Raw genomic sequence first — 20,100 nt, forward strand, 5'->3', positions numbered from 1 at the left:
AAACGACGACGAAAAGCGAGAGTCATCTTGCATTTATGTCGATGTCGACATAAAAGTAGAGCAACGAAAGGGTTCTTACCTTTTATTGTCGTTCTTTTTATCTACGATAGTCACCTATGGTTCCTCGCGACATCGTCGTTCGCCACCACTATATTAATCGAAATGTTAAATTTATCTTTTTATTATTTATTTTCGTATTTTCATTAATAAAACTAATGATATTATGATAAATAAATTTAGATGTTTTACTATAATATATATTTTTTTTAAATATAGAGATTAAGATAAATATAACTAATATGTAATTAGTTCGACAGAATGCTGGGATTAGAGTGCTAAACTAGGGTGCCAGTGGCTATAGAGATGTCACCATCTTTGAGCATGAGTTGGCCAGCTCTACCAAATGAAGTTGGATCAGGGTTTGTTGGAGGCAAGTGTGGAGATAGATGAACAGCATCAGTCCCAGTGCGATTGGGAGCTATCAATCGCAAGCAGCTTTGCAAGGCTTGGGAGCTTATCAGAACAGTTATCTATGTCCATCAACAGGGATGAGTTCAGAGTCTGGCGGGGCGGTAGGTAAGATCTTCTCAATTCATGTGAAATTTGCTTGTTTTGTTTGATTAATTACGTATCTTTCACATTTGCAAATTCTTTATAAAATGTTTTTAAAAAAAAATTAATTCTTTATGGAAAACCTCGGTAATGGTCAAGAATAATGGAAGAAAAGCAAAGATTTCTGAGATATAAAACGAGTGATACACCGAATCATCACCCACAGTGACATGAGTAAACCATTCTGTCGAGATAGATGGTGATTATGCTTTTGTCACCTGTATCTATCTATCTATCTATCTATCTATATAAACATACATATGTTGATCGAATACTACTAGATGGTGAGGAACGATGGGCACAGCTTTGTATACAAAGATGATAGGTATTGGATACTCGGGACCACAACTTCCCTTTATGAATGCCATTTATTAGTCATTTTGTGACTTTAGGATGCGTGTTCCGGTGAAACTAAAGTTCACGGGGCACACGAAGCTGGAGCCTCGTCATCGAAGAAGAGGAAACAGTTCAAGAACAAGGTAACTCAATGCAAGCTGAGATATATTGTAACTATATTCTCTGTAAGTCAATAGAATATTTAATCCTTTTCGAAAGGATGACTTGCTTGCTTGTTGCGTATGAAGAATCCAAGCTACTAGAGTAAGTAGATAAGATACTAGTTCGTCTTATTCGGCAAATATGAAGTAGAACTTATCATAAATGATACTATTATATTCCTACTCTTGGTAGAAATTTCTTCTTTTATGATTTGTGTCATAAAACGATGGGATTAAGCTTGAGGAGTTGGATTTGTTGGAGAATTTTCACTGATGTGAAATACTTGCTGCATGAGTATGTCTCAGGATGACTAACAGTGGAGTTCAAATTTGTAGCTTGGGTTGGTCAGAGTTTATTGTGAGGCTGGCCAGAGCATTAAGACCTCGCGGCTGAAGCTTTATCTGACCTCAGAAGTCTCTGAGGGTGGCTCTAATTAAGGCCGCCATGGATGTTGGGCTTCGGAAGGTAAGCACCATCTGGAGGTACAAGTAAAGAAGGTGAAGAAGGAGAAGTTAGTCTTTGCAAAGATGGATTATTTAGGTGAAAGGTTGTATCGAGGAATTGGATGGATGGATGGTGGGTGGGGCCTTCCTACGTTTTCTATTATAAATAACCACAAAAATGGTTGACGAACCCACCGTATTTATCCCCAAAGTATGAACAGTAAGTCGACAACAGAACCACATAAAATGGTCCTCGAGAAATAAATAATTATGTCCTAACAAACACAAATATATATATATATATATATATATATATATATATATATATATATATATATATATATATATTCCCCAAAAACACCAGACGACCTTCTTAACCTGAACCAGCGAGGCAACCGAACAAGGCGGCGCGACGGAAGGGGAAAGAAGTCACCACATCCACCACTGAACATAAGAAAGCAGCACGGCGGCGGAGTCGTCCATGTCCTCATCGCCGTCCGCATCGTCGCCGCCCTTGACGGCAGCCGGTTCGCGCTGTAGCAGGGTGTCCCGACACAGCGGGCACGTCGCCCGCCGGTGCACCAGCCAGCGGTCGAGGCAGCGCCGGTGGAACAGGTGCTTGCATCTTAGCTCCCTGATCTCTTCGCCCTCCTCGATGTCGGACAAGCAGAAGACGCACTCCGCCGGCTCCTTTTGCCCCTCCGACGGCCGCTCGTACCGCGCCGTCAGTAGGTTGATGTCGCAGGGGTGCAGAACCTGGTTATGGCCGGAGGGAATCCGGCGAAAGCGGGAGCCGGGCGGCCATGTAAAGTGAGCTCTCGCGTGGAGCTGAACGATGGGCGTGAGGAGGATCCTAGTGAGAGAGAGCAGCAGGTTGGAGAAGGGAATCGAGAGAACGGAGATCAGCAGACAGAGCAGCAGTCCCATGATCACATCCACTCGGGAGTTGGAGGGAATGCGAAGCACAGGCACCGAAACTGGTATTTATAGTCGAATCTCACCTTCATCTTTTACGCAAGTATGTATACACGTACGTATAAACGTACATTCTTTCCACGTACTTTTGGTAGCGGTTTCCTGTTACTAAGTCTCCAGTCAATATAAACTTCACATCACTTCATTAAACGAGATGTTGTTGCAGGTTCTGACTTGCATCGGATGACAAGTGTCGATGAAGTTTTGACTCGGGACGTACACATCAACCATTAAACCGGAGATGGAAACAAAGAGGAGTCGAATCCACTTACAACGCATCACAAAACGGGGAATCGACCGCACTTAAATGCAGGTCAAAGCCATTGGTAAGGCTTTTAAGATGCGGACGCAATGTTGACACCTGTGAACGTGAGTGACACTGTTCTTATTGAGATCCAAAGCTCACAGTGAAGTCTGAAGTCGGGATGAAACGAGGGAGTAATTTGAGGCGATGATGTACCGAGAAAAGGGTGCATTCAATTGTGTGATGTGACATTGGGCTGTGGCCTCATGCGTGAAATCTGCACTGTATTATGTGACGATGTATGTGAGAAACAAGAACGCGAGAGGTGGATGTGGACCAGTATAAATGAACATTATGTTGGTCAACATGCTAGCTAGGTGCCCAACAAAGACGAAACCTAGTCAATCGATTACTCGAATTCTTCTCTGAGTTTGAGTTGCGTGAGTGCTACAATAGGAATCGAACGTGTAGAACAATTCTGAGACTTGCTGCGAAACTGTGCGATTAGAATAGCACAAACAGTTTCGAATAGTGCCGATTGCGAACCCGTAGATTGGGGGGGGGAGGAACCTTGCTTTGGTTTTAGTGTTGACCGTGAAGTCAAGCACTGTCTTAATAGTGCTTGTAATGTAGGAAAAAGGCTCCTTGTTTTGGTTTTTGTGTCGACCTTGAAGTCGAGCACTGCCTTTTACTTCTCTGTAAGCTATAATAAACCCTTAGATTCCCATCATATTTAGTTACCATTTGAAATCTGATTCGATAGATTTTATATTGAGAACATTATTCCGATGAATAATTTGATTGATGTATAATTTCATGATTTTTTTTTTTTATCATCTACATATTCGTTAGTCTTCGCATTTACACAGTTGTTGTTGTTATTTTGCACAATGAATGGTTAAGAAGAATTACAAAAGCATTTCTATCTATTTAGTGTTGTCGAACATACAGAACACAGACAAAGGGAAGGCGAGAGAGAGAAAGAGAATTTTAATGATGTATTTAGAAAGAAATGCCACCTTATTTCAAAGATCATGGTGGGACGTGTAGACCAAACTTGTTGTATGAACTAAGCAAGAACATGGGATTGCACGTAGTTGGATCTGGTCGAAGGTGCGAGGTGCGTTTGAATCATCACATCATTTGACCTTGGCAACAGCAAAAGCGTGCCCCCAACTCTCACCAACCAAAAGAAAGCACGGAGTCAAAATATACATATATTGAAAGGTCTTATTTCCGAACAGCATAAAGGAAAAAAAAAAAAAGAGTATTTAATCCTAAGCAGAAACTTCAAGCCTCAGAATAGTGCACTTGTAAACCTGCTAAAAGACACCAAATCTTAATTGTCCTTTGGGTTTTAGCTGCAGCAGATGGCGTCAAGATTTAAGAGAGAGAGAGAGAGAGAGAGTTTGTGTGGCATGTAATCTCACAAAAAAAACTAAAAAATATATCCTCAATTTCTCCTCCCATATGCTTTTATAGGTTGTAATCACCCGATTTTTTTATTACAGGACTTAAAGATCTCATCAGACAAATTTTTACGCCTAAAAAAAATAGTACGATAACAATTCACCTTAAATTGACGATTCAAATTCTTTAAAATGTCAGCATGGAATAACTAGTAAAGATGTTAATTCTTGATAAAAAAAAAATCTTAAATAAAATCATTTATTTTTATAAAAAAATAAAAAAAAATAATGAATTGGACAGATTGTCTATCCTCTACCCAAGGATCATTAGGGGGGTTAATTTCCTCTAATCCCAAATCATCGCTAGCCATGTTGCCTACTTTTAGAATTCAGAGACTAATTCTGGTCTTCTTTTTTGGCCTGTGATGATTCCCTGACCATTGACTTTGAAGCATATGACTTGTAGTTCCTATTCCTACAAATAGAGCCTCAGCTACATCAACTCCTAGTTTTGCCAGTTTCTCCATTAGAGACTTTTCCTGCTGTTAATTCTGTTTCAGCTGTAGGTTCCGATCCAAGGTAAGCAGCTCCCCCCCTTAAATTCATGAAAACTGGCTTGATCTCAAAGACACAGATTGTTCTGATCATATAAAATTTGAGATTCTGATCAATCAACTTATTTGTGATACTGATTTTGCTATATTCCCTTCGAATCTGTAGTCCTCTTGTTAGCACAAGGCATAACCTACAGTACTTCCATCTCTTCTTGAAACTTCAGTAACTTATGATAAGCTCAAATCCAACATATATTACCAGTTGAAGACCTGCTAACAAGATTATTTTCCTTGTTTTTTGTTCTCTTGAAACAGATACTAGGGAGAAGAGTAGGCATGAGTACTCATTACCTTGTTGCAGAGGGAGATCAGCAGCAGGTATCCAGGCATGATCATTTTCAAAAGCAGCTCAGCTCCATGAAGAAATCATGGTCCATCGATTCTCTTGCAAGCCTTGCAGAAGGAGGCAAAACCTGCATCTGTGCACCGACGAAGCACGTGGGATCCTTCCGTTGCAGGCACCATCGCCACTCCTCGAGCATCAGCCTAAGCAGCCAAGCCCAGCCACCTGCACCTGCAAAACTTTCAAGCTCATTGGAAGTTAATGAAGCTAAGTAACAGATATAAAAGAGATGTTGATCCTTGTTATGGTTTTATACAGATTGAAGAGGATTGCTGAGATTGGTCTGTTAATATTACTTACTACTTTTGATGTGTGGATACCGGAGATTGTCAGTAAACTGTGATTGCCTTATCTGTGTAAGAATACATGCTTATGTCAAAAATAAAACAACACTTGTGTGTTAAGTTTGAATTACTTGGCCATGGCAACGCTATATCATTAATGTTTAGTAAATAGATGAATAGTACAATAAAACCGATACAATAAGGTACCTGAGCATGTGGTGGCCTCACAACATGACTTCAAATGCCAGCCATTTGCTATGTCACATGATCAACACTAAGTGCAGTTTAAATCTGAACCTCAGCTGAAGCAGAAATATTTTACTCCACAAGCATACATGAACATTGTAGTACAATCAATTAAGCAGATGTAAAAATCTAAAAGATATTTTACTCCTCGTTTCAATATGGCAAAACTACAAAGCCTCTTGCACGACCTGAAGTTGGAAGAATTGCAATATCCTTGTCCTCGATGTTTCAACAGCTTTAGTTTTTCCAAAGCTACAAGCCATTCTCAAGGAAGCGCAAGGAGCAGTGTGAGCAAGCAATATAAACGTTCTTCAACTTCCATTATTCATGTGGAGCTAAGTCCATTGTCTGGATTGGGGGAGAGGCAACCTCAGAGAATGCCAGAGTAGGACTGAAGCCATTGGATCTCTCATAAATCTCTCTGCACTCTTGACAAATGGCACACAAGTGGCAGAACAAATATGTGGCCAAGTCACCACACAGTGCTTCCTGGAAAGAAAATCAAATTAGAAATTAGACTATATCGGAGAATAGTCATCTCAACACTTTAGAAGGAGTATCAAGTATAATGAAAATAGAAAGGGGCAAAATAGGTCATCTCAATAGTATTAGTTCATTGTTTGCAACAACACTCTAGATTTAATTTCTATACAACCAAATATCAGAAAAATGCAATGAAACTCTTAAAATCTGTTCAACTATCAAATTTTCATGAAAAAATTAAGCCAAACAATAACCTCATAATGATTCGGTGCCACATTCATGCCAAAAAAATCTGCATCAGAGCATATTATAAAAACCATGTATTGGTGTTATAGACTATATCCATTCTGGACCAAGAAGTACAAGGACAGCCTTATGAAATCACAAAGGAAGATATGAATTGATTAAAAAATCATTTCTATAGCAACTTATTTTGTTGTTGCTTTGTTAAGTAGTAGGATCACTAGAAAAATTAAGCAAACCCCGAGTCAAAAGTCACTCAGAAAAAACAACTTGGGCCACACCACTTGCACTGAGATTTGCTACTGGAATGGGGTTGTGAAGAGATAGAGAAAGTATTTCATGTAACATTTTGGTATACTCAATGGAGTAAATATATAAACTTATTCCACAAATGTTTTCAAGGCACTGGCATACCTGCAGATTATACTTTGTCTGTAGTGACTTGCGGTATCCACATGCATAACAAGCAACCATTGATCCTGGTACTCCAGCAAGTAGACCTCTGGTGAACAGACAGCAGAGACTATTGACAAGACCCCACAAAATAAAATGGGTCATGCATGACCCTGCCAGTGTTCCAGATCCCAGGAATTCTGCATTTTCCCCAAACAGGAAGCATGGACATACAACACCAATACAACCTAAAAGAATCAAAAGATAAATAACTGAAACAACTTTTTGGCTACTTGTGAATAAGCAGCTCTTATCAAATGCAAAAGGAATCTTCCGATAATGGTAAAGAATCAAATAATACTATAGCTAATGTAGATTGTATAAACAAACATACATAATGAAACATGATATAAGTTCTCATAGGATGGAAAGCAAACCAATTTTGTTTTCCAGTACTTATAAATGACAAAATAAAACTATTTTTCTATAGAAAATAGTATGAAAGCTTGATGACATGCTTATTATCATAATAAGTAAGATATCATTGAAGAAATACAATAAAGTATTCCTAATTTTCAGAGGACTCATTCCAGGAATATTTTCTATGGAATAGCAAATGTGGTTTACAAACAATTTATCTAAAGTCTTAAAGCCCTTCGAATGAAAAGGCCACTCAATGTGCTTAAATAAAATTGAGAATGCTACAGTTTTTATTTTGTTCATATGATTGCTTGAAAATCAAATATTGTTTAAACTTTAGTCATTTTTTATTTAGAATATTTAAATTTATTAAGGTACAATTTGGCCATATCATCTATACATGATAATGGTGCACGGAAATAACCAAAATTTGTAGAGGTGAAGTAGCATGGATTGATACCTTCCAGAAATTGTTTTCGTGAAGTGTTGTAGACAAGCCTTACTCCTGCATGCATATAGACAATAAAGAAAGACCCAACTGCTTGCATAACTAGCGATACAGCATAGTAGTAATTAATTTGAGCTGAGTCTAGAATCCCTATCTTCTCAAACAATTTCTTTTCAAGAGCTCTAGGAATACTATTATGTTGCATTAAATGAAAAAATTGCACCTTGAATTATTTTTCTTCTGAAAATTAAGTCAGATGGCAGAAAGTAGCATACAGCTCTGCAAATCATCGAAGCAAGCACAGATTCCAGAAGACCATTATGTCATGTCCTGTGTTACAGATAGGTGAGAAGAGGAACTTGCATTCACAGGGTTACTGTCAACTTCAGTATCCTACTGATGTAGAGGAATATATGGAGGTGGAATATAGCTGCCTTGCCCTTTCATATTCACTGAAGGATGATCACAAAATTGTTTCTGATACCAATATCAAATGAACATCATCAGAAGATTGGGAACACATTATTGAACTTAGATTAGCAGATTAGCTGTGTGATCCATATTTACATAAAATTAAACCAGAGAGTCTTTCTTTATTTCATAGTTTGTTTTCCTTTGGTAAGAAGAAGCTTAAAAGATTGAATCTGAAACATACTAAAGAACGGTCCAAAAAAGGGCGTCACTCTAACCCGTGACCTATACACAGCCACATAAAAACCCCTTCTTTTGCCTCTGATGGAAAAGAAGTGAAGAAGGACGAGACATTAAATCCCCAAAAAGTAATCTTTAGCAAGAAACAAAAGCCGTCATATTTCCATAAGTCAAAGAAGGAATATTCAGCTCAAATCCTAAAAGCGCGTCGGAGAACCAAAGCAAAATTATCGAATAGAAGTCGAAACCTACAACGATCCTTCGAACGACCCACGGCAATCCCAAAGATCTTAACAATGTGCTGATTTCTAAAGAAGCAAAGGCAGAAAGAGAATACTTACCGAGGAATTGATCAATTGGCGAGGGCTTCCACGAATTCAAAATGAAGCTTCAACTGGTCTCCTCCCCTCCGTTCCAAAAGCCGAACTTTTCTTTGTTTCTAATTTCCCCCATTAGAAGAGAGAGCAAAGAATCGAAGTGGTTATGCGGAGAAGGCGGCGGCTGAGATTACGTCGAGGTGTCGTATCTGAAGTCGCGCCGGAAATTACACGTAGACGCGACAAATTTCGCGGGCTGCTAGAACACATGCAAACACAAGAGGGCATATTCGTGGATATCCATCTTGTTAGGGGCGTACTCGTAAAGTACGAGCCCATTGCTGGCTTCGTCCGACCGACGGCACGACAGCTGCAAGCATTCTCCCTGCCCTCTGGTTCTAGGGTTCGACTTCGAGGAATACAACGGACTGGGCGGTGAGAGAGAAACCCTTTTGTATGATCGAGACCCATGAGCAGCTCTCCGAAGATTTAAAGTAAATCAAGAAAGACGCGAAGGGTTCATCCATATCGAGGTTGATTTCAGCGAACCCAACAAGAATCTGGTAAGTGTGATGGGAAAGAAAGATGATATTTTGAGTGAGAAAGAGATGTTTTGTTGGAAGCATTAGCCGTGGATTCGTGAGAACATTGACAAGATGTGATCTTTAGGCTACTGTACGTTTGGGATTCCTCTGAGTCTATTTGGCGAAGACTCATTGTTTATAAAAGGATTCCACCCGCCCCAAGCATGGCTTGAGCATCAGATGGGGCAGCTTTTAGTTGATTTCCTAATGTTCTAAGCATAAGAATAGTTTAACCTCTATGACTTGTGAAATCTTGGCAGTTTATATTATATTACATATCTATTGCAAATTCAGGTGTAGATAACTAAACGTCTATTTGCTTGAATTTGTTTGTGATTGATTTAGATGTTCCAATGTGATTATGATACCAAAACAAATTGCATAATCTATTTAAAGATCATTAGCTTCGTATTCTCACTTGAACATTTAGATCAGAATGTGGAACCTGTTCTTATAAACGAACACATCCTCAATCATTGGTTCCATGTGCAATCTGAATAGTGCAATGAGGACTATATAGGCTTGTCTCTTTTACTGCAAGGAACATATCCTCTTTATGCTGCAGGAAACAGGGGAGGGTTATGGTATAAGCATCAGCAATAAGGGTTGTTGTCCCTATGTTTGGGATTATGGATTGCCAGCAATACAATTTGAGATGTATAATTTACATTGTTTTTTGTTTATGAGGACATGCTAGCTTGCTAAATTTATGCAAATTAAAAAGTTTGTAGGGCATTGAACTCTCAATATGTGACATGTAGCATGAGACGCGAAGGTTAGATGGTATTATGCACGTCGATGACCATGTGCCTCCATTGAAACCATTTTTTATTATTTTGTTTATTTAATTGAACTTTTTGAAATCATCACTCCATGAGAAGTTTCAGCTCCTGCACAGGGTTTATCATGTTCTTCGATGCGAATTTTCCTTTAATAAGCATACCCATGGTGATAATCTTGTTTCGCATTTTTGCAGATTTTCCAGTCAAAAACATACAAATGACATGCAGTTGCCTGTAATTTTGAAGCTTTCAGGAGCTGGCTGCTTGTTGAACTTATCTAGAGGACTCGACACCATAAAAGATTTTGAGGTCCTCGGTGGTCTCATGCCAAATATATATTGTCAGGTGGGCCTTCGGTTGTTGAAGTAGGCATGCTAGTTGCGTAAGCAAATAGGAAAGGGAGAACTAATGCTTGATATGTTGGTGTATTCCATTGTAGAGCAAATCTTGCAAAAAAGGCTCCTGATGTTAATTTCAGCCACTGGAAGCCTCTTTTCCATAGACTCTGGCTGGTGTTGCTGTTGCTGTATATGCTGCTGGTGACACTTAGTCGATGAAGTTATGGTATGGGCAATCTTTATTTCAACCACCAGGCTTCATGAGTAAAGTTTTTGATTTGAGAGCTCTCATTCTTGATCCAACAGCCCTCACAACCGCAGAAGTCATAAACAACTCATAAGTGGATAAGGGAAGGGCTCTTAGGTAGCATGGACCACAGGTCATGCATACATCTGCAGATTCTTACAGAAAGATTCATGGGTAAGCATGACTCTTGGACATGATGAGGATTAATAATTGGACATACTTGCGTCGGCCGTCAATTACACTTGAGCTACTTAGCATAAGGTTTGTCTTAAAGCCATTCTTTATCAGCAAATTTAGAGTTGACCATGCAACCCAACCTATCACTAGAGTGCAATGGAGCATTATATTCATCGTCATGCTGTCATCGTCATTGCTCATTACCTTCATATTTTCTCGATCAGGGGAAGCTGGGATTATGACACTAATGATGAGAATCCTGGTTAAGATGATCATCAGTATTATTCATTACAATTGTATCTCTCAGACCTGGGGAGACTTGGATTTGCCGTATGTCTGTCATCTTAAGATCAACATCGGAAGAGGTACATTGACTGGGTATAATCATGCAAACAATTTTTGTTATATGCTGTATTTCAAGTACATTATGGAGAGTGTACATCAGCAAAATTATATATCCTGTGGTTTACTTATCACCATCTTTCTGGCTGCTCGAGGATGATTGCAGGCATTGTTCAACTTCTGCTGCTGGACAAGTGGACCCAACCTAGATGGCATGAACAGATGTTAGTTTTTTTCACGAGAAACACATCATTCAGTTTGATTTGAAGACTGCTTAGATCTTTCTTATACTATGTTCTTGATCCCATGGGACCAAAACTTGTCTGGTTCTAGGAAGCAACTCGCATCATAAGATTACAAAAGGTCATGTATCAGTCAGTATCCATTAAAAAGAAGTGACCCGTGTATCAGGATCTCTAGCTGCGGGACTCAGTGCCATGTCATTGTCTTCTTCCCCCACGAACTCTCTCCATCTCAGATCGTTGAACCTTTTACTGTCACAGACAGCATGAACGAAGAACAATGATAAAAAAAAAATGCAGGTGACTCGGAACTACATTCTGTTTTGACCCTACAGATTGCAAAGTAGGTATCAGGATCACCCATGTGGGTGTGAAGGCCTGTGAAGCATTTTTGCGTTCTAGGGTTCATACCCATGACTCCCAAGATCACAGAGCTGAAGACAGCCAAGACGAAGGCAAGGTTTCAATGGTGTCATAATGAATGCACTTATTACATTGCCATTTTACATTTTCCATTAAATGGTACCATCTTTTAATGTGCATAAATGCCGTTAGTGAATATTCAAACTAATGATTTCAAGCAAGAATTTATCTTTTTTTGATGGAAATTTCAATGGAAGAAAATTGTGGAGGGTAAATGTGGAATTTCACAGTGGCAAGTTATATAACCCCGATTGCTTTCTTTTTCTTCCTTTCTTGTACGACCGTATTAGAAGAAGGGTTAGCAGTGGGTCTCTCTCTCTCTCTCTCTCTCTCTCTCTCTCTCTCTCTTCCTTTCTCGGCCACTGAGATCCTCCTCTTTTTGCATGAATTCCAACCAGCCCGATCGCGAAGATTCTGCTTTCGTGGGATCCTGTAAAGATCGCTTCTTGAGCGCAACACGTAGCGTCTCCCTTTGGCCGCAGGTGGGCGTGATTTTCTTGACTGACTTCGATCATTGCCTGTTTCATGTGTTTTTCCTCTTCTTTCTATTCGGACGGTTGTCGGAGGCATTTTGGTGACCGATTTACAAAGAAGTTGGATTCTTGTAGTGTTAGCGTCGACCTTTTCTTTCGTAATTTTGGATATCAGTTTGAAATTTGGATACTTTCTATTAGGTTGTGCGAATTTGTCGTCGTTTTTACGTTTTAATCGCTCGGGGTCGAAGTCTTACTGTTGGTATTTTGGTTCTGAGACGCGCAAAAGGGTTAATTGTTCTTGAAAGTTGTAGGACTATTAATCGATTCTGTGCCCTGGATTTGAGTCAACGAATTATTAGGCTTGCTTTCGCGTTTCCATTGGAGTCAAAATCTTTCTGTTTGTGAGAGGATGACCGTCGAATTGGTACTACATTTAGTTTTCATCGTTTAAGCTTTCTTCTTTATTTGTAATAAAATCATTCGAAAAATGTTTTTGTCTTTCTTTAATGTGAATAATACTTTAATTGCTTTATCTTACTCAATCTTTGGGTTCAGCCGTGCGCCTAACTCGGTGGTTGGCTGTTTATCCGAGTTGGATAGCTTCGGTTTTAACGAATTTACAAGCGAATTATAACTATGTTTTGATCGCATGCATTGCTCTTGTTTCCACTATGGTCATTTGTATTTCATTTAGTTGCTTTACTGGAGTCAATTATAACTATGTTTTTTGCTTTTCATACACTTCATTCGGTACCCAGTTTATGTCCAATCTGCTTGATTTCTCTTGTAACATGTTTCTGATTTAAGTGAAAAAATGTGACAAGGATTGAAATTTATCTTCTTTTGGCTTACATTAAGAGTCTTGAATGTGATGTTCCATGATGTAGCCATCAGAGAAAATGTTATTGGTGATGACTTGTGTATGGTCCGTTTCAGTAATAAATGTCAAATATCACCTTGATATTTTAAGATCTTGTTTTATTTCATAGTACCTCTCCTTTCTATGCTACTGCTAGGGTTATTAGAGCATCTTTCTTTGCTACAGATGGATAGCCTTATACACAAGTATGCTATGTATGTATACTGTTGATTTGTTGCTTACTGTATGCTGGAAACTGGGTACAGTGTTGTGTTTTTTAATGAATGGGGGCTGCAAACTCAAAGAATGAAGAAGACAAAGCGCTTGTTCTTTGTAAAGAAAGGAAGCGGTTTGTTAGACGAGCTCTTGATGAAAGGTGCTCGCTTGCAGCTGCTCATGTTTCTTATGTTCAGTCTCTCAGAAATACTGGAATTGCACTTCGAAAATTTGTAGAGCCCGAAGCCCCTGCCGAGTCTTCCTTGTATACGTCAACATCTGCAACACCTGAGGCTTTTGCTTTTATTCATAAGCCTGTTTCCCACTTCTCGAACTCATCTCCATCTCTTTCACAGCATGTAGAGACAGCTGAATCATTTTCTCCAGTACCTTCTCCCCTCTCTTCTGGAGGCCTTCATGTAAATCATATGAAAGCCAGGAAAACTTCTTACATGACAGTTAAGGAGAAACTTCCAATTTCAGCAACAGCTACTCAACGAACCTCATCCACCGCTCCGAAGCACCTAGTGTCGGGATTAGATGAAACTTCATCCTCTGAATCTCCCTCGACGCCCCCGCAGGCACAACCATGGGATTATTTCGGTCTTTCTCATCCTATCGACAAAAAACTTTCCTTTCAGAACAACAGAGGATTGAACCACGGTTTTGATAATGCTGATGAAATTAGTCATCTCGGGGAAGAGGAGGGAATACCAGAATTGGAAGATGAAGGAGACAGAAGAGCCTCCACGAATGAAAAGAGTGACTTGGACTCAGAAGATGATTTTGATGAACCATCAAATGAAACCTTGGTACGAATGTTTAAAAATCCAAATCTCATTTCAGAACATCAATTACAAAGTGAGTATCCAACCAGACAATTTATGAAAGATATCATTTCTGAAGCTAAGCATCAGAATGGGGATAATATGAAGCTCATAAATGGTACCTTTGAGACCTACGAAACTCCTGAAATGACACCAACAACAGTGGAACCTGATGAAGTTGCAGTTCCTATAAATGCAAAGGCCAAAGAATCTGATCCACAAATTAAACATGACTCGAGAGATTTTTTGTCCTGCATGAAAGAAATTGAAGAGCTATTTATGAAAGCTTCTGAATCTGGAAGAGAGGTTCCGAGGATGCTGGAGGCAAACAAAGTGCAATTCCGACCTTTATTTCCTGAAGAAAAAGGTAAGACAATAATGTTGATCTTTTAGTGCATCCTTTATCTTTGCACAAAATCAACAAACAGATTTACAGCACTAAATGTGTTGTTTTAGTTCCTCCTATATTTTATCACCTTCTTTGTTCCATTATAATTAAATAGATGATTTAATATCAAGTGTTTGATGCAGCTCACAGATCAAAGGCATCTGCTTTCTTCACAAACTGTCTTGCTTGTTGTAAAGAAGGAACATCTTATCCTCATGGTAGATCTACCTTTCCCTTTATTTGAGCTTTGTTCTTTTCATCTATGGCTGTCACAATCTAATGAGTTGATATCTTGCATCTCTCCACGATTGGACATCATTAATGAACTCTGGTTCTGATTGTGATTGTGGACTTATGACACTCATGGGCTTTTTAACCCAAAAAAATTCTGACTTGCATCATTTTTTTCCATTCTTTATGGGTTTGTTTTTAGTTTTTCTGATGTTTAAGCATTTAATATCTTGAGTTTATATTGCAGTATATGTTACAAATGAGATGAAGTACTTAACGTGGCATAGGTCAATGTCATCGCTCTCATCATCATCCAGGAATTTTCTTGGCCCAACAGTAAAAGATGATACAGAGGACCTGAGCAGTAGTCTCTTTGGTAACATGTACATGAATTCAGGTAGCCATGCCTCAACATTGGATAGGCTATATGCATGGGAGAGAAAGCTTTATGATGAAGTTAAGGTTGGTAGTTGTTTAAACTTTATACACTGATAAGAATTCATAATTTTATCTATTTGCATCTGTCTGGTATCCCTTGATTGTTTACTCGGAGGAAGCCATTTTAATTCACCATATAGGCATATAATTCAGAATACTAGGAATGAGTAGAAGGGAAAGAATTTCTGTTCCTGGTCATTGAAAAGGAAGTTGCATTACAGTTTAATACACGATCATCGAAACTGCACTTTTGACTGTCTATATTTACTAGTTAGTAATCAGGACACCATTATGGTCAAGTTATATGGACATCTGGTTCTTTCATTTGCTATATCTTACTGAAAGTGGACTGGATGGGAGGCTTGTATTTTGGTATTCTCTGTGGCTAACAATATCTTTTCCAGAAATTGAAGGGGATCAATAACTAAATATTTTCTGGTTAGTGATATATTTGTGAACCTTAACAGTATTGGTTTCATAGACTGAGTCTACAAATTACTTCGTCAGTATTCTTTTTTAGTTCAACGCATGTAGGTTGACGTGGACGTACTTCAAATGCTTAACTATTTACTTGTGTTTGTTGACATATAAATTGTTTTTTATACGTTATGGTTCACGGAAATGGACTATCCAAGGATCCTGCTCAGAATTATGTATCTAAATTGGAGGTATATCTTGCGTTGTTTTATTTATTAAAATAATGGTTTACTAATCAATTAACTAATAATTGTTATCTATATATATAGAAGCAATTTTACTTCTTGTTGTTATTTCTATTTTTGGAAGATTGTTTTTTTACTTGATATTGTTAGTCCTTACAGATGTTCCAAGACCAACTTTTCATTCAGATCTGGCACTTTTCTCTTACAGAAACAACCCCCTAATTGCCCTTTTCTATGACCTGTATAATGCTGCTCTTGAGTTCAATTTGCTTTGCTCTTGTAACTTCCTATATTGTCTAATCTATTGCTTTGGTGACTCATCTCTGAGTGTTCTATCTTTTTGCATTTCAGGCAAGTGGTATTATACGGAGGGAGTATGACATGAAGTGTAGGCTTCTACAGCATAAAGAGTCCATAGGTGAAAGCCGAATAAGTGTTGATAAAACCCGTACTGTTGTTAAGGACCTTCATTCTAGAATTCGTGTTGCAATCCAGAGAATTGATTCAATATCAAAGAAAATAGAGGAGATAAGGGACAAGGAACTCCAACCACAGCTGGAGGAGTTAATAGGAGGGTATAATTTCTTCACCATCTCTTGTTATGACATTATAATCATTTTCTGCTAAAACACACGTAAACACTCAAATTATATATATTGGCATGTGCATGCCTATTTGCAATAGTATCATCCTGTTTCCCTAGTATCAGCTATAATAAGTCCAAACATGTTAGAAGTGAATCAAGTTTTAGTTGGATCAGTTGATATGCAAAAAACCAGTCTTGGAAGACTCGTAATCAATAGGTGCAGATCGACTACAATATGCTTCTCCCAAACATACCAGCCCACATTTGCCAGTCAAAGCTCATACAGAGGGTGGCAGGACTATGTTTTGTCACCTACTATTCAACTCCCTTTTCAGCAAATTATTTTGTTTGGATGAGTGGGGATCATGTGATTTGCTGGAAATAGGAAATTCTAAATTGGTCTGAAAGATGGTGAGATTTGATTGACCAAACTGGGCAGCAAGAGAGAGAATGTGAGTGCCACATATTCGATGCATCTCAATTCGATCTCAGATGATGTGTATGATTATGGACCATAATATCAAGTTGATTAAATAGGTAAGGTTGTTTTGTTTTGTTATGACCAAAGTGGACAGTACAAGTCCAGTGATGTATATCATTTTGGGTCACAAATTAGTTCGTTGGCTCTATCATGTTATGAACCACAGGATAGAGGTGTTCCAAGATTAAGATGAATAATGGGTCATTCTTTGAATCAGAATTGTTCACTCCCCTCAAAGTCATGTTGATTCTACTGCATCTATTATACAAAAGTAGTGGGTTTTGGGGTTTTGATGCATACGTCCTACCACCAGGAATAAGCTGATAGTGAGGTCCTCTTGTAACCATACTTAGTACTAGCTCACATAAGTTGTGTCAAGATATCATTATATAAGTTAGAATTACTTGGAGGTATTTACTACTGTAGTTGTTCTTATTATATTTTATTCTTTAGATTCTGAACTTTGTTGTGTTGATTGAATTACTTAGTGGCTGTATAGATGTTTTCCTAGCACCCATGTAGTGCCTAGTACTATGGCTGCCTGTCTACTATCCCATCATTTTCTAAAACCTTGGCATACGACTGCAAGGGCCAAAACACAGTTTGAGAACCTTTATTAGTTATCAGTCATAGAGATAGTAGTGGGTCGGGTTTATGCAAATCTCACCCGAATCTGGACTAGCTATCTGGGTAAGAAGTATGATGTCAGTGTTCTACTCTCTCCTCAAGGGTGTGTATTTGAATTTTTGTTACTTCTATTTTCATTGTTTGGAATTGGGTTTTCTTTGAACTGAACATGTTTTACCAAATCAGCCACTCTATTTTGTCTTTTCGTTTGTTCTACATCATATTACTGGTTAGTTGCATGATGAGCTGTCAGTAACATTGACAATTGTTCATTATTTGTTTCTAAAAAATTACATTTATATAATTGGATTTAGATGAGTATCAGCAGGAGATTATATGAACAAGAAAATTGGTAATACATTGATAACCGTAGTTAGCTGAGTTCACATGCACAAGATGATATTCTCTCAAGTATCTCTGAAAGTCCGTTTCTGCACTAACCACCAAATTGTGCTTCATACTGACTAGCAATTTGATTAGCTTGCTATTTAATTCCTCCACTAATTTTTTTGGCAAATTTAGCACACCATTCTTTCTAGAATGGCCAATTCATGATTCCCTAAAGCTTTGTGCTAGAAGCTTTAAGAGAGTGTACATCACCTCTTTTCCTGCTTCAGTGGTTTCCTGTGGAAGTGTGGCAGTATGGGGTTGGTAACTGAACCAAACCATTCATGAACATCTAAGGCATGGCTCGGTTCTAGGCTCAATTAAGCTCAGTTCCCATGGAGCACTACAGTTTCAATTTCTCTTGAAATGTCATTCTCATTATTCTTATTCATACTTTCATAGTACTTCAAATTTCGATGTAGTAGTACATTTTTGGTTCTAGTTGGCCAGAAGGCTGATGAGAGCCACATACTGGTAGCATGAGAGAAATTGCAATCTGTCAAAATCATTTTATTGCAGCATTCCCCTCTATTGTGCAAGTACGTAGCTCTTGATAGATCTTGTGCTCTTCCGGCATCTTTCTGAACTCATAATTGTATTTCTGGATTTTTTTTTCCTTGTAAAAGGTTATGCTTCTGTTTTTTCTTGTTGATCATGATAACCATGTTTTAAGGACAGTGATCTTTTTATATGGCAAGAAAACTCTAATGTCGATGATTATGCTGTAAAACAATATCATGCGAAACAGAAAAAATAGGGGTCTCTGTTGACTTGGGTATATATGCATTGGCTTCTCTGCAGACTGTTTAGTAATAAAGCAACTAGAACAAAAGAAATATTGAAAAGTTCTTTTACTTATTTGACTTGCATGTTTATCTAATTGTTTAGCACTATTACTTTCTGTACCTGTCATAATTTGCAAAATGCTTTAAAATGTTCATTGCATTGTCAAGTTCCATATTCACTTTTGCTGATTAGCCATGAACTTTTTGTTCCTCTTTTCATTTGGTTGAGTAATAGGCTCCCTCATTCATTGCAGCCTAACTAGAATGTGGAGAACGATGCTTAACTATCACAACCATCAATACAGCATTATCTTGTTGGCTAGCAACAGTGGAAGCACTAAAGTTTCAGTTCGATCTCAATGGCAGCATCAGGCCACATTTCTCGAGTTAGAGTTGAATTCTCTGGGTTCAAATTTCACAGAATGGGTGTCAGCACACAAATCCTACCTTGAAGCCATCAATGGGTGGCTTCTTAAGTGCATTGTCTTGTCACTAAAGTGGAACAAGTCATCGAGGAAGAAGCCCCAACCGTTCTCCCCAAAGAGAGCCATAGCTCCCCCCATCTATGTTACTTGCCGAGATTGGTTGAATGTACTAGACCAATTGCCAACGAAGGAAGTGGTTTCTTCCATAAAAGATCTGGTAAATGTGACAACCCATTTCTTTCCTTGCCAAGAGAAGGGTCGTGCAACTTCAAAGTCGTCGTTCTCATTACAGCGGAAGGCAGAACAGAAAAAACTAGGAGAACATATTCAGAAAAATGATTCGTCTGTCGACTGCAGTCTGAACTATGACCACCTGCAATCGGCTCTCACGATCTTCCTTGATAGGCTAAGGAATTTTGCGGAGTCATCAGTTTCAAAGTATGAAGCTCTCCAAAAATCCATCGAAGAGGCTCAAGCCGCTTATGAGAGAAGTGAGTTGAGGACATGAAATCTACCTCTCTCCTGCTTGATACAATTCCCATCTCCAAGAAAAAGATCAAATTTTCCTAAATAAGTTAGTTGGTGGTATGGAGTATACGTCTCAGAGCTCCCTTTGTACATCTGTTTTGGGAATAAAGGAGCTCTTGATGGTGTTTAAGTAGGATTTAATCACACCATCAATGTAAAAGTGTCATGCAACCAAGTTTAGCTGGACATAGGAAAATTTAGTACTGTTCACCTGATGTTCTCATGGGTGAAAAACTATCACAGTGAGATCACCACGTGAAATCTGCAATGCTTAGTTTATCAACATGTTTGTGCTATGGAATTGCTTGTTTTGATGAGGTAAATATTCCGCAGGTTGTCAAAGATTGGGTTGTTCACCCTCTGGGAGTTCTGTACATATGTACGTTTGTGTGAATATATATATGTATATTATATATATATATATAT

General features: G+C 38.5%; 2 protein-coding genes and 2 long non-coding RNA genes across 5 annotated transcripts; 3 read left to right on the forward strand and 1 right to left on the reverse strand.

The window, feature by feature from the left end:
- The first annotated feature begins 4,542 nt into the window (after positions 1 to 4,542).
- On the forward strand, positions 4,543 to 5,549 carry LOC135592521 (uncharacterized). Its single transcript, XR_010479120.1, has 2 exons — positions 4,543 to 4,760; positions 5,051 to 5,549. It is a non-coding gene; the product is annotated as an uncharacterized LOC135592521 (long non-coding RNA).
- LOC108951253 (cell number regulator 5-like) lies at positions 5,539 to 8,786 on the reverse strand. The gene is made up of 5 exons (XM_065082027.1): positions 8,648 to 8,786; positions 7,879 to 8,132; positions 7,668 to 7,712; positions 6,809 to 7,035; positions 5,539 to 6,157 (listed from the first exon to the last, which is right to left on the reverse strand). Exons 2-5 carry the CDS (start codon positions 7,943 to 7,945, stop codon positions 5,990 to 5,992), a joined length of 507 nt encoding a protein of 168 aa, XP_064938099.1. The 5' UTR covers positions 7,946 to 8,132; positions 8,648 to 8,786; the 3' UTR covers positions 5,539 to 5,989.
- Positions 8,787 to 9,046: 260 nt separating this feature from the next.
- On the forward strand, positions 9,047 to 12,003 carry LOC108951254 (uncharacterized). The gene is made up of 6 exons (XR_010479121.1): positions 9,047 to 9,186; positions 10,184 to 10,334; positions 10,429 to 10,553; positions 10,634 to 10,835; positions 10,976 to 11,116; positions 11,260 to 12,003. It is a non-coding gene; the product is annotated as an uncharacterized LOC108951254 (long non-coding RNA).
- A 38-nt stretch (positions 12,004 to 12,041) lies between these two features.
- Positions 12,042 to 20,016, forward strand: LOC103996996 (protein ROLLING AND ERECT LEAF 2). 2 transcript variants are annotated; one of them, XM_065082025.1, is made up of 7 exons: positions 12,042 to 12,066; positions 12,157 to 12,240; positions 13,360 to 14,503; positions 14,668 to 14,742; positions 15,003 to 15,217; positions 16,207 to 16,430; positions 18,976 to 20,016. In XM_065082025.1, the coding sequence occupies exons 3-7, from the start codon at positions 13,378 to 13,380 to the stop codon at positions 19,652 to 19,654; spliced, it is 2,319 nt and encodes a 772-aa protein (XP_064938097.1). In that variant the 5' UTR covers positions 12,042 to 12,066; positions 12,157 to 12,240; positions 13,360 to 13,377; the 3' UTR covers positions 19,655 to 20,016. The 2 variants fall into 2 exon arrangements, with proteins under 2 accessions (XP_064938097.1, XP_064938098.1); XM_065082026.1 differs by lacking the exon at positions 12,042 to 12,066 and having other exon boundaries at positions 12,073 to 12,240; positions 13,280 to 14,503.
- The last annotated feature ends 84 nt before the right edge of the window (positions 20,017 to 20,100 follow it).

The sequence above is a fragment of the Musa acuminata genome, chromosome BXJ1-9, assembly GCF_036884655.1.
Source record: "Musa acuminata AAA Group cultivar baxijiao chromosome BXJ1-9, Cavendish_Baxijiao_AAA, whole genome shotgun sequence".
In the NCBI taxonomy this organism is placed as follows: Eukaryota; Viridiplantae; Streptophyta; class Magnoliopsida; order Zingiberales; family Musaceae; genus Musa; species Musa acuminata.